Source organism: Neopsephotus bourkii, unplaced genomic scaffold (genome assembly GCF_033783945.1).
Source record: "Neopsephotus bourkii isolate Nb327-2 ecotype Australia unplaced genomic scaffold, CSIRO-AGI_Nbou_v1 NB_42, whole genome shotgun sequence".
Lineage (NCBI taxonomy): Eukaryota > Metazoa > Chordata > Aves > Psittaciformes > Psittacidae > Neopsephotus > Neopsephotus bourkii.
In genome coordinates, this window is record NW_026900559.1 from 252,936 (window position 1) to 266,771 (window position 13,836).

The window sequence follows — 13,836 nt, forward strand, 5'->3', positions numbered from 1 at the left end:
TCAGTATGTTTTCTCTATTCCGTACCTGCACTAGGATTTCTGGAAACTCACCACATAATTGATGTGCAGACAAGAAAGGCACAGAGCAAAAGCAGCCCTGTAGCTTCCTGGAAAATTCATTAGTCAAGGGCTAACTCATTTCACAGTGTTTTTCCATTTTTCTTGGTTTCCACCTCAGACCTGAGCTTGCAAAGGTACCGTGCTATGATCCCTCTCCCATATACAAGCTCATGATACCACTTCTACACATGTCCTTAAGCACCTCCAGCCAGCAGTCCTTCAACACAGAGTCTTGAATTACATCCAGCTTGGCCAAGAAGGTACTCTCTGAATATTTTCTTGCAATTATCAGTCATGAATAGAATCTGATCTCATATGGCTGCCAGGTAATCATCAGCTCTCTGGGATTTATCTATCAAGAGGTGGTGGAAAAGGCAGCCTGGAAAGCAAGGAAGGGACCAGAAGTGACTTCTGCAAACACTCACTGATTTGATCATACTTGTGCTATGAACTGAATGGAAAGAGTAAGAATTTAGGCTCAGGAATGTAAACCTTGGCAGCTGACCTACCACAAAACTGATCACGTGTGAGCAGGTTTCCACCATTTCAGCCTAATTCTACAAGCAGGCTCACAGTAGATAATGAGAAGATTACAGGATTACAGCCAAGTGATCCTTGGCTGTAATCCTGTAACAAAACAAACAAAAACCCAAACAAAACAAACAAACAAAAAAGTAGGAGCATGGTTTAAGCCCCTGCCTATGATGATCTCCAACTATTAGAAAGCCGGGCTCTGCTCACTGCCATCATGTCTTATTTTTATCACAACAACAGCTTCAGTCCTTTCAAAGAATCACAGAATGGTTTAGTTTGGAAGGAACCTTAAAATTCATCCGGTTCCAACCCCCTGCCATGGACAGGAACACCTTCCACCATACCAGGTTGCTCAAAGCCCTGTCCAACCTGGCATCATACCTGCTGGAGCCACCTTGCTGTCTCAGGCATCTCTCAAGAATATCTCTATCAAACCAACCACCAACACACCTGTTCCAATCTGGTCAGACAAATTTGGCTTTAAAAGCAAGAAAAACAACAGGAAAGAAAAATCAGCCTGGAATTTGTTAGCTTTTGAGCAGAATATGAGGTCTTCTCATCTGCCTTTTCCTGGTTGATCACAACCATACAGTTACTAAGCAAAGATAAAATTCCCACCCAGCATTGCATTTGTGAAATCACATGCTTATTGCTTCCTGCTTCTAGAGTGTGACAAAAGGAAAATTAATTTGACAGCATGTCAGTCACTTCCCACAAGGATACTCTCTCACACAATATTCCTGCAGCTATGGGTTCTTACATGCATCAGTGTCAAACAGCTTGCAGAGTTTCCATTTAATTGCATAAAATGATCCCTTTCTCTCAAGACAAGTCCAAATCACCTCCATGCAAACCAGCCAGCAAGGTTCCAGCCACCATGGACTCCAAAGTTAACAGTCTAACTGTTAGTTCAGAAAACCCTTCTCGAAGAAAACTCTTAGCTCTGGAACACGTTCTGTAGCAGGACAGCCCTGAGTCTGCTGTAAATCACAGCATCATTTACCACGGAAAAACTTGCCTTAAGAAATCTTAAGAGTATTTTCCTGAACAATCATCACTAACACACGGTTGGTGTTTGCCAGCTGTTCAGCATATCGGAGTCAAAGGGAAATGATGATTTAAGAACAAACAGTTGAACAAATGAAACAAGCTAGTTTTTAATTCCCACAGGCTTCTGGGCAGTTAACAAGTTTCCTAACCTCTTAGCAAAAATACCAGATCCTCAAAATTGCTTCCACTTAGCAACTAATTGGTAGTCACTGTATTTATGGTGATGCAACAATGCTATTAGAATAAATAAAGACTTGAAAGCTTCTGCTTTGAAGCCTTGAAGGATGTATTTCAGTACCAGTGCCCAGAACCCACAGTGACTTGCTGGTGCACGTCAGGTGACAGATAACATTCAGAAATGATTAATGATATCTATTTTCTTCAGATGAGTTTAAAAACGTAGAATCAGAGTAGTTTGGGTTAGAAGGGATCTTAAAGGTCATCCTGTTGTAACACCCCCTGCCACGGGCAGGGACACCTTCCACTAGACCAGGTTGCTCCAAGCCCCATCCAATCTGGCCTTGAACACTGCCAGGGATGGGGCAGCCACAGCTTCTCTGGGGAACCCTGAGAAAACTTCTATAAAGCTCTCAGAATTTACAAGTTCTGTATCGTCACCTCTAAAATAAAAATCAGATATACAGCCGATGTTAACCCAAAATGCTAAAGTTCATTTACCATGCCAACAGCAGGCAAAGGAACAGCAGGCTCTGATTGCTGCTACCTCTGTGTTCAGGACTCATGAAAAGTTGTCCCAACCTTTGGACATGTTAGGGGAAACACTACTTAACAGGACATAGACAGGAACAGGACATCTGCACACAATGCTTCCCACTCGACGAGGCTGATACCTCCTTTAACAGCCAATACCTATTTTGACAACTGAATTTGAATAGAGATTCTAAAAGCATTTTATTTCACTGTACCATCTGCACTCCTCCCCCTGTTTGTTCTCCAGGTTTTACTGTTTGCATAGGCTCTATAATAAAAATAAACAGAAAATTAATTATTTTCAGCATATAATTTCCATTGCATGTTGATGTTTATGTAATTGAAAACCATATAACTGCTTTACATTTTTAGCACCCCTCATAAATATGGATTTTTAGTATGATCTTTTATAGAAAATTAGCACAGAATATCTTGTAATGTCAGATAGGAGGATGAGTTAGCTTGGCAAGCTCAGGGAACAGCACACACCACAGACTGGCGTAATGTGTCTAACCACTATTTTCTGCAGGCAGAAGAAAATCCACTGTGGTGCCCAGCCTTCCAAGGAAGCTTTATCAGACTCTGGGACACAAGTTTTAATGCAAGAGCAGCAAAGAAGTGAAAGCTAGAATCCAACAGCCTCATCCTTCACAGATTTACAGGTACAGAAATGCTTGGCTGAAGATGAATCTCAGCTTAATCCAAAGTCTGGAAGGAGACTTTCTCCTGGCACCCTCTCGCAGGGCCTCACCACCCTCACAGGGAAGAACTTCTTCCTAAGATCTCATGTAATTCTCTCCTCTATCAATTCAAAGCCATTCATTCCCCCTTGTCCTGTCACTACATGCCCTTGTCAAAAGCCCCTCTCCAGATTTCTTGTCAGGGTTCTCTCAGGAACCCTGGCTGGTGTCTTGCTCAGCTATTAAAAATCACCCTAAAGCAATTCACTCTCTGTTGTAAATACAACACATTGGTACGGCCACTGAAGCATGACCTACAATAAGGAAACAACTGCCATTTGCTTCAGCTGCAGAAAGCTAATGCTCTCGCTGACCTGACTGGGACTAGCATTTGGCAGGAGCGAGCATGAAGACCTACGGAGGTCTGGTATACTCAACTTTAATGTAAATACCACCTCAGTTGTGACACATCCCCCCATCCTCCAAAATTCAGTTTTCCATACCGCTATTTCTGCTGTAAGATGATACAGAACTGTATTTTCTGTAAGGCTGAGTAAAACTGTAGCAATGCCAGCACAGTGGAACAACTGAGAAAAAACAGAATTATTCCAAGCAAGGATTTCTCAAACTAACAGACAAAACTGCCCAGACCTATTGAGGTCCCACACACATGGGGTTGCCTGTATCTCAGTTCTGCATTTCTAGCTGCTCTCCTCCCCACTAATGTGAGTCAAGTGCATTTCATCATCACAGTTACTAGCTACAGAGACATCTGGCTGACCTGGAGTCACTGCATTTATTCTTCTTGAGCAGATGTCAGTAAAACTTTTCAACAGACCTTTGATGACCCTGCTCTAGGGAATTGCCTCCACTGAAAACGTGCTGCTTTAGGTGAATTACAGCATTGATTGTGCATTAAGCTGCTACAGTATCTGGACAGAGACACTTTTATACAAGGTGCTTGGCTCTAATACTTAAAGGGGGTACAGGAAATCTGGAGAGGGACTTCTGACTAGGGCATATAGTGACAGGGCAAGGGGGGATGGCTGGGGACTGTCAGAAGGGAGATTTAATGAACGGAGCTTTCAGTAACCTGGTCTAGTGGAAGGTGTCCTTGCCCATGGCAGAGGGTTGGAACTGGATGAGCTTTAAGGTCACTTCCAAACCAAACCATTCTATGATTCTATGATTATTTGTGCCTTTTATTTGAATTCCCTCCACTGACAGCAAAAAGACTGGGGGCTGGCACCTGCAGTCCAGCAGGAGAAAGCTTCTGAACAATTAATTAAATGAAACTGATGTCTAAGAAAAGTTAATGCAGTTCAGTAGCCTGGACACAGCATGACATGCCAATGTACACAGTGTATTTCAAACACCTACATGCTGTTAAAAACTTTTGGAAAATGTATTTGAAAGGAATTCTTTTACTAATGACAGCTTGAGAGAATTTAATTAGCCTCAAGAACAAGGGGGGGGGAAAGAATGTCCTTTATTTTACACTTGTGTTCCTCTAGTGTGACATTTTATCACCTAGTTTTGAAGTTCTGAAGCACAGGCAAAGAAACCGCACACTCATGTCATCACCCTTCTCTAGAACTGTTAATTTGACATAAATGTCATGAGGTGAAGATAAAAATATCTGGATACAACTGTTAAGAGCTCATATTTCATTTCTGCACAGGTGAGAAAAAAACCCCATCCCATTTACAGCCTCAATTTCCAGCTTCCCTTATCAGCCACTGACTGAAAGTAGCTGTTACTATGTGCACATACTGAGTTTGGAATTAGCTAAAAATATGTATTAAAAAAAAGGATTACAGCAAGAGTCCAGTAAGTCACTCCTATTAAGAACAGCACCTCCATCACAGGAGTAAGCTGCGCCTTGCAGGAAGGCTACCATCAGCATCCAGAAGTACACTTATCTACAGAACAGACACAATACAAGCTGACGGCACAAAGTTACTTCCATGTTGTTATTACTGCCTTCAAGGAACTGCTTTCAAGGCAAGGCGATTGCTGCCAGACCATTTTTTTCCCCTTTTTCCCCCACTGTTAAAGGTGTTGACAAACATGGTGAGCCCCTAGTGACACCACACCTTGTCTAAGATTTGACCTAGGTCATAAAACTGATTTTTACACTACCCAAGTCATCACCTGCTGATAACTGCTTTGAGCTTCAGGCAGATCAGGTGAAGAGGCTGGACATCTCTCACATCTACAAACACCCTTTTAAGTTTTTCATAGAATCATAAAATGTTTGGGGGTGGAAGGGACCTTAAAGATCATCTGGTTCCAAGTCCCTGCCAGCAGTAAGCCCCCTTTCCTAGGCAATGTGGTTAAAGCTAATAAAGGTATTTGGCAAACTTAGAACAAAACGGCCTTGAAAAAGAGTTTGAAATAAAATATGCAGTATGTGGGAGAAAGGAATTTCCCTGGATTAAAATCCATTAAGTATAGAACCGGAGTAGAAATTTCCAATCAAGTGTTGTTAAAATTGGAATAACCCCCTTGAAAGCGCAATTCATATATGCAACTCATGTGGATAATCCAAGCAGTTATACCCTCTATCCAATCCCAAAACTCAGGTGCATACTTAGATGAACACACCGTATTCCAGACTAAGACTGTACTATTACAATTCTGGAAACTGGAGGCAACTGTAATATAGCTGGGGTGGGATTAAAGGAACGTCTCTGGAGTTTACCATGGCAGGGTGTCCTGGGTTCAGCAGTAGCAGTCAGTTTTCTCTTTCTTGGTAGCTGGTGCAGGGCTGTGTTTTGACTTTCAGCTGGGAACAGAGCTGATAAAAATGATGTTTTGGTTTGGCCAAGGACTTTGTGAGTCTCATGCTCTGCCAGGGAGGAGGGGCAGCAGGGAGGAAGCAGAGACAGGACACCTGACCCAAACTGACCAAAGAGGTATTCCATACCACAGCACGTCATGCCCAGGATGTAACTGGGAGTTAGCTGGAAGGGCAGGTGGACTGCAGGGTTGGAGGAGGTATCGGTCGGTGCTTGGTCGGGCTGGGAGAGCGAGTTATCGGTCAGCTGGTGATGGGGTGTTGTATTCTCTCCCCTTGTTATTTCCTTTATCATTACTATTATTGGTGGTAGCAGTAGTGATTTGTGTTATACCTTAGTTACTAAACTGTTCTTATCTCAACCCGTGGGAGTTGCATTCTTTCTGATTCTCCTCTCCGTCCCTCCAAGAATAGGGGAGGGCAAGAAGGGGGGGAGAGGGGGGGAGTGAGTGGACAAGCTGTCTGGCATTGGTTAAACCACAACAGTTCTTTTTGGCGCCCAATGTGGGGCATGAGGGGTTGAGATAACGACAGATCTGACTGGATTGATAGTCACTCGTCACAATGCTGATTTATTGGCTCTCAGAGTTGCTCCTCTTGATCTCACAGCTTCAGAATGTTGTAACTTACTTAGAGCCGGTATTTGCTGTGTTAGTGTTTATCAAGTGTGGGGCTTGGGCTAAGGTTCCTGTCTCACTGTACTTTATGGCAATGACTTGTAATACGGGTGGGCTCCAGCAGCAGGGCGGGACGGACGTGGCCGTAGACTGGTACCTGGCCCTCCGGCTGCTCCTCACCGTCCTGGCCCTCGCCCTCGCCTCCCTCTGTGTAAGGCTCTGGGAAGCCGAGGGGGGGCGGCCCCGGGAGCCGGCGGCTGCTGAAGCGGCCCGGGAGAGCGGCCCCGGGGACCAAGCGGGAGCGGGCCCGGAGACCGCAAGGGTGGAGGAGGTCGGGGCGGTCGAGGAGCGGGAGGGGGCGGCTGCCGAGCAGCGGGAGAAGGCGGCGGAGGAGCCCAGCCCCACGGAGGAGCCGAGCCCCGCGGAGGAGCCGAGCCCCGGGACGGCCGAGAGCATTCCCCGGAAGCCGCCCGCCGAGCCCCAGGAGGACGCAGGAGACCCCGCAGCATTTCCCAGCAAGGCAGAGGAGGAAGAGCTGGACTCAGGAAAAGAGAAGCTGGTGGTGGGAGAGCCGGCAAGCACAGCAGCTACACCAGCCCCAGTGACAAGTACAGCAGCATCGCGTGAGAGTTCTGAAGGTTTTGGATGGCCTTTGGGTACCCTTGGGACCTGCCTGCTGATTGTGATGGGGATCAGCATGTTGGCACACACACAGAGTGTGTTTTACCCACCACCATTTTGTCTGATCCCAAAATTTAAGCAGCGTGGGGTTTGGGTCTTGTCTGGGGTTAGACGACAATATAGGAGGACCAAGAGGCTGTCCCCGAGGCTGGGGAGAGTCATGAGTGGCAGGGTGTGTGGGACAGTATGGGCAAGTATCTAGTCCACTGGGCCCCTCCAGTGCTTTGGTAGCATTGGAGATGGAAGGCAGCTGTATGGAGTCCCCAGCTACAAGCTGCAGAAACTGCTGAAGGGGACAGTGAATTATTTTGAGCCTGGTGGGCCCATGACCATTAAGGCCATCAGAGCAGAGATGCAACATAGAGATGGACTAATGATCAAGGGGTGGACTTAGCAATGGATACTACTGCCCAGGTTATTCATGTGTGTGAACAATGGACACAGCCTCTCCTGCTCTGGAAGACTGTTAGAAGAGATGGAGCCTGACATCATGGACCAGATGGACTCAGCAGCTTTATAGGCACTGGTCCATGCAGTACGATGGGAGTGCACTTAGATAAGGGCGATGGTATATTGAAAATGTAGGATCTGAGCATGACGTGAATCGTATGGAATAAGGGGTGGATAATGTCCTGGGTTCAGCAGTAGCAGTCATTTTTCTCTTTCTTGGTAGCTGGCGCAGTGCTGTGTTTTGACTTTCGGGCTGGGAACAAAGCTGATAAAAATGATGTTTTGGTTTGGCCAAGGACTTTGTGGGCCTCATGCTCTGCCAGGGAGGAGGGGAAGCTGGGAGGAAGCAGAGACAGGACACCTGACTCAAACTGACCAAAGAGGTATTCCATACCACAGCACGTCATGCCCTGGTAACTGGGAGTTAGCCGGAAGGGCTAGGTGGACTGCAGGGTTGGAGGAGGTATCGGTCGGTGCTTGGTTGGGCTGGGGGGAGCAAGTTATCGGTCAGCTGGTGATGGGGTGTTGTATTCTCTTCCCTTGTTATTTCCTTTATCATTACTATTATTGGTGGTAGCAGCAGTGATCTGTGTTATACCTTAGTTACTAAACTGTTCTTATCTCAACCCATGGGAGTTGCATTCTTTCTGATTCTCCTCTCCGTCCCTCCAAGAATAGGGGAGGGCAAGAAGGGGGGGGAGTGAGTGGACAAGCTGTCTGGCATTGGTTAAACCACGACACAGGGGCGAGAGATATGAGTAATTACTGTTGGGAATTAGAGCAGAATTATTTGAGTTGCTGCTAAATTTTCATGGTTCTAGTTTTTAAAATGATGCTTTCCTCATAACATACAAAGCTTCTGTAAGGTGTGCAACACTCAGCTATAAGTGGTATGGAGAAAGTGGGATGGGAACACGTTCTCAAAAACTTGACCTCTCATTTTCACAACTAAATCCTGGGGCCACAATTTTCCCCTCCCCCCATTCCATCCCCCATCTCCCCAGTGATTCCACCCCTAAGTACAACTAAAGTTAATCTTTATAAACCCACAGCTTCAGGCTCATCTCAAATTGCAGTTTGTTTGCAGAACTGTTATTCAGCAAGGATGGCACATTTTAAGCTGTTCCGCGTCAAAGCCAGGTCAATACATTTTCCCCGAAGGTCACATTCCTGTTTTCCTAGCCTGCAGAGTGACCCTTCTTGACTGAAAGGATCTTTATGCATGGAGGAGTATCTGACACAACCCAAACCGATATGCTACTGGAGCATATGACAGTAGGATAAAGGAGGACTTTGAAGATCATGGAGGAGTAGGAAAAGGTGTTAATTTAAACAGCTTGTCAGTATACCCAAGAGCAGGAGAGCAAAGTACCAATTAATAATTCACACTTCTATTCCACATGTTATCATAGTATCTTAAAACAGTTTGCAAACATTGATTAACTCTCTAAACATCCCCCTGGAGCAGACAGGCACAGATGAAGCTCTGCTCCTACCAACCAGGATGTCATTCTCTGGGAGCATTTTGTTTAGTTGATCTATGCCCCCCTCTTCTCCATCTGTTAAATAGTGATAATGACACTATCATACAGTGGTTCAGAAGCTCAGTGATGTCTAAATCAACACATTTTTAGATTACCCTTGTGTTATTTTTCTATCTCGTATGTCAGACTACACTATTACACTGAACATGGCAACACATCTAGTGGGAAGAAAACACTCTATCTTGCTTTCATAATACCCTACAGATTTGCTTTGCTCTGTCCCTAAGTACCCAGAACACTTGAGTTCTAGCTAATGGCCTTGGGTACTGTGTTAACACAAAACACACTGTAATTACAGTAATTAGATCTGCTGCATAAAGAACTATAAGAAATGACAGACTGTCCACAGCAGCCTCTAAATCCCAATTAACACAAAGCAGTTACTGTGTTTGGAAGCCAGGACAGACATACCCATAGTTGCAAACTCCAGAGGGAATTGCCATTTACATTCTGATGGGAAGCAGAGAATGTTACACTGTTTAATCCTTGCTGTGAAAGACAGGTACATGAGACTCATCCACTTACAACTGGTGAAATGGCAGTTCAGGGAGGCTCTAAAGCTGCCAAACGCAATCACACACACTCCTCACAACCAGCAATTCCTTTTGAGAGCCCCTTATTCCCAACTCTGTACTTGGACTCTGCTAATAATAATAATAATAATAGAAACCCCAACAAAACCAAACCAAAACAAACACAAAACACACACACACAAAAAAAAAAGAAAATCCCACAAAAACCGACCACATAAAAACCAAAAACTCCTCAAAAATAAACCAGCCCAAAAAGTTCTAGTCCTAATGAGAGAGTTCCTTCTTTCTTGTTGGGCGCTCTTCCTTTCCTGGGTTTAGAATCAGACAGAATTACTTTGCTTAACCCTTCCATTAATCTGACTTTCCAGAAGGACCAAAGATAAAGACAGAAGTAACAACTCCATGAAATCCAGCTCTTTTCTTCTCATGAGCTTGACAGTCACTTCCAAAAGCAGACTGTCATGACAACAACCAAACTGGAAGCAAGCCAGGCAACTGATCTGCAGAGGAAGCACTCATCCCAACCTTGGAAAAGAACACTGCTGCTCTAAGCTTCAGAAGCCAAAGGAGCAAAAAACAGAAAAAGAAACCCAACAAGAAACCCCAGCACCCACATTAATCTTCTGAGGCTGCCTAATCATTTGCTAACCTCAAATCATTTATATATGCTTCATGTTTTATAACATACTGTAGTATTAAGTTACAGAAAACAAATAAAGGAGCACCACATGTAGACTTCTACTATAAGTTAAAAAAAAAAAAAAAAAACAAAGACATTGCATTTTGAGATTCTTAAAATGGAGATGCTTAAAAGCGGACACAAACATATGCACAGAATTGGCTTTAAACCACAGAAAGAATTCTGCAAATAAAATATGATTATTTCTAACCTGTGAAATAATCTATCTCCAATTATTTGGATGTATCAAACCTTTACTGATTTTAAAAGGGGGCAGATTTAGAGTCATTCAACTTTTACCCCTTTGGCCTGATGTTCCTTATTTCCCTAGCTCATGCCCCATCCTCGGCAGTGCTCAAGGCCAGGTTGGACGGAGCTTGGAACCTGTCTAATTGAATATGCCTCTGCCCATGGCAGCGATTTGGAACTAGATGGTCTTTAAGGTTACTTCCAATCTAAACCATTCTAGTATTCCATGATTCTCACAAGAATTAATACACAACTATTTTCAAACATGTTTTCTTTGCCATCCTCATCCTCTTCTCTAAATACAAACCCAAGGCAAGGCAGGAATGAAGTTTTTCACTGCATACTTGTCCTGCCACAAACATGCCTTTCAGGAAGTAACTGAGCAGCGACAATATAAAGCTTTAAGCCTACACAGATTTACTCATCTAGTAAACAACTTCAAACCAAAGTTCTACTACTCATCCCACTGGGTCCAATACATCTCCTCAAAGCCACTAAACAGATTCCCAGCAACTTCAGTGAGCACTGGATCATAGATTATAAATACTTTCTGCAAAAGTGCATTTATACTAGTCTGAAAAAGATTCCAGTCTTCTGAGCACTAAGTATGAAACATGTGCACACACAAACTCCACATCTCACTCATTAGCTGCAGAATTCAGAAACCACACTTTAGCCCACAGAGAATGCCAACAGAATCATATTTTCTACTCAGACTGTATTCCACATTAATTGGAGTTGGGATAATATTGCAGAATAGAATCAAACCCCAGTGCCTACCTTGGGGGCTTTCGCAGCTTTCTTCATCACTGTTGTCTTGACAGTTATTTTGACTGTCGCACACAAAGCTCTTATCAATGCAAAGACCGTTTTTACAGTGGAATCGGGCAGTGGAGCAAAGCAAGGGATTTGCTGCTGCAAAAAGAGTGAAACCTTCCATTAGAGATTCTCTTACCCAGGCAGTGAAACAGTCGTTCAGTGATCAAAGACAAAAGGTCACAACTCAACAGTTGGTCAATTTGCTGAATATGTGGGAGTAGCCTGGCAATCAAAGCAACCTTGTCTCTCTAAAGAGAGAGATGAAATTCCTAATTCATGCAGCATTCATTACCATTAGCAGGGATTCAGTCCACCCACAGTTGTGATAAGCCTTCTGTTCACTCTCATAAGAGCCCCTGTCACAATCACTGCTCAGCATTTGCTCACACTGAAGACATATGGAGGGCAGCACTGCCTACCATAAACACTGCCTGTTGCTTCCTATTGCAACAAACTCTGTCTAGCTCGAGTTTCAGACTACAAGCCAACAACCCTGGCTGAGAACTGCTAAGCTGTGCTATATTTACCTCTGCTTCTGCCTTTTTCCACCTTCCCCATTCTCCTCACTATTTTGAATTGACAGAATGGCAATGTAGATATTTTTCAATTTTTCAGTGTTTGAGTTCCAACCCCTCTTAAGGGTAACATGCATGCACTTTACAGTAGCACCCAGAAAATACTTTCACATAAAGCCCAGTGTTGCACACAGAGCAAAACCAGAACAGTATTAAAGCAGACTTGTTTAAGGTAGAGCAGTCTTCTCACCCATTACAAACCCAGTAGTAAACATGCTTCAAGATGCTACATCTAGGTCCATTTAAAGCCTCAAGCAGTGCAGTTTTCAACACTTTTCCTAGCAGATTACACCACAGCATCAATACATCTCACTGTCAAGGAGGTCCTCTTGATATTCATCTTAATTTTCTGTTTTCTAATTTCATCCCTCTACTCTTAGCTATAGCCCAGCATATGTAACTACGTAATCCCTTCTTGAACAGCATTTGCATCCTTCATATACAGCACATATATAGCCTCAACTCCCAACACAGTCATCATTTAGCAGAGATACGCATAACTTAGCAGTTTTTAGTATCTCCTCATAAATCAATCTCTCTGTCCCTTAATTGTTTTTGGCACTCTTATCTGAACTCCTGCCAGTTTTTGGTAATAAGACAACTGAAACAGAATGCAACTTTCCAATTGAAAATCTTAAAGCTGTTTAGATGCCTTATCTGCTTCAAAGTGCTTCTCTGCCACAATAACATAGGGGGCTACAATGCCGAAATACTTACTGCCTATTTTTTATTCTTTGAAGTAAGATCTGCCTTTAAAGAGTCTTCTAAAAAGCAAACCTTAAAGTCTGCCTTGCATACAAGATGCAACATATATAACAAATACCCCCAGTTCTCCAGCTCCCCCAAAGGACATTTATCATGAACATGCAGAGTCTCCTCCGGTCTGAAACCACTGCATACTTGCATAGCATATTAATTTTGCAGGTCACTTTAGGACCTACAGTGTTGTTCCTCTAAGTAAGCAAAACAGAGAGCAGACACTTGGATATACCAGAAAATGCCAAATGTATGCTTAAAAGGCACAGGGAAACAGGGAGATCAGCAGCATGTTATTATCAGCTGCAAAGTCCCATTGGAGCTATTATACACTACAAGCTCATGGGAATTTATGTAATTCATAACCAACTCTAGTGCATTTTCAATTGAGATCTGCCACTTGTCAGTCCACCACCTCAAGGATACTCAAAACACTTTTGTCGAAACTTCTTTCTAGTCCACTTTTTAAAGTATAACCCAAAGTCATTTCCTTAGCCTTCAATGTTATTTCTCTAGCTTCACTTGCTCTACAGAGGTGCTATCTCACTGCCAAAGTCCTGGCCAACAACAGATGGCACCTTGAGATGTTCATGACATTTTTTCAGGTTTTTTTCAGTGATATCCAGTGATAGGACAAGGGGCAATGGGTGTAAACTGGAGCATAGGAGGTTCCATGTGAACATCAGGAGAAACTTCTTTACTGTGAGAGTGACAGAGCACTGGAACAGGTTGCCCAGGGGGGTTGTGGAGTCTCCTACGTTAGAGATATTCAAGGCCTGCCTGGACAAGTTCCTGTGTGATGTACTCTAGGTTACCCTGCTCTTGCAGGGGGGGTTTGACTAGATGATCTTTTGAGGTCCCTTCCAATCCCTGGGATTCTGTGAAAGCACACAAACAAGAAAAGCAAGAACTCCAAGAAGCAGACAGTGACACATCACTATACAGAGCGTCCCTTTTGTTATCTTTGAAAGCTGATGTGCGTTGTCCTCCTCCTGACCTTTAAATGTCATTAAGTATCTGATGCAAGTTTCTGCCTACAGATCCATGCTTTTACCAGCTCCTGATAATAGCAACAGAGCTGCTGGTTTGAACAGTACC

At 43.8% G+C, this 13,836-nt stretch overlaps 1 protein-coding gene across 3 annotated transcripts in view; it reads right to left on the reverse strand.

The window, feature by feature from the left end:
• The window catches only part of LDLRAD3 (low density lipoprotein receptor class A domain containing 3), a 92,665-nt gene that overhangs the window by 36,952 nt on the left and 41,877 nt on the right, over window positions 1–13,836 (reverse strand). For 2 of the 3 annotated variants that reach the window (XM_061347202.1, XM_061347183.1), the window contains one exon: window positions 11,369–11,503. In XM_061347202.1, coding sequence (XP_061203186.1) covers window positions 11,369–11,503 — 135 coding nt within the window. The remainder of the gene's footprint in view (window positions 1–11,368; window positions 11,504–13,836) is intronic. The other variant, XM_061347193.1, reaches the window with a different exon arrangement.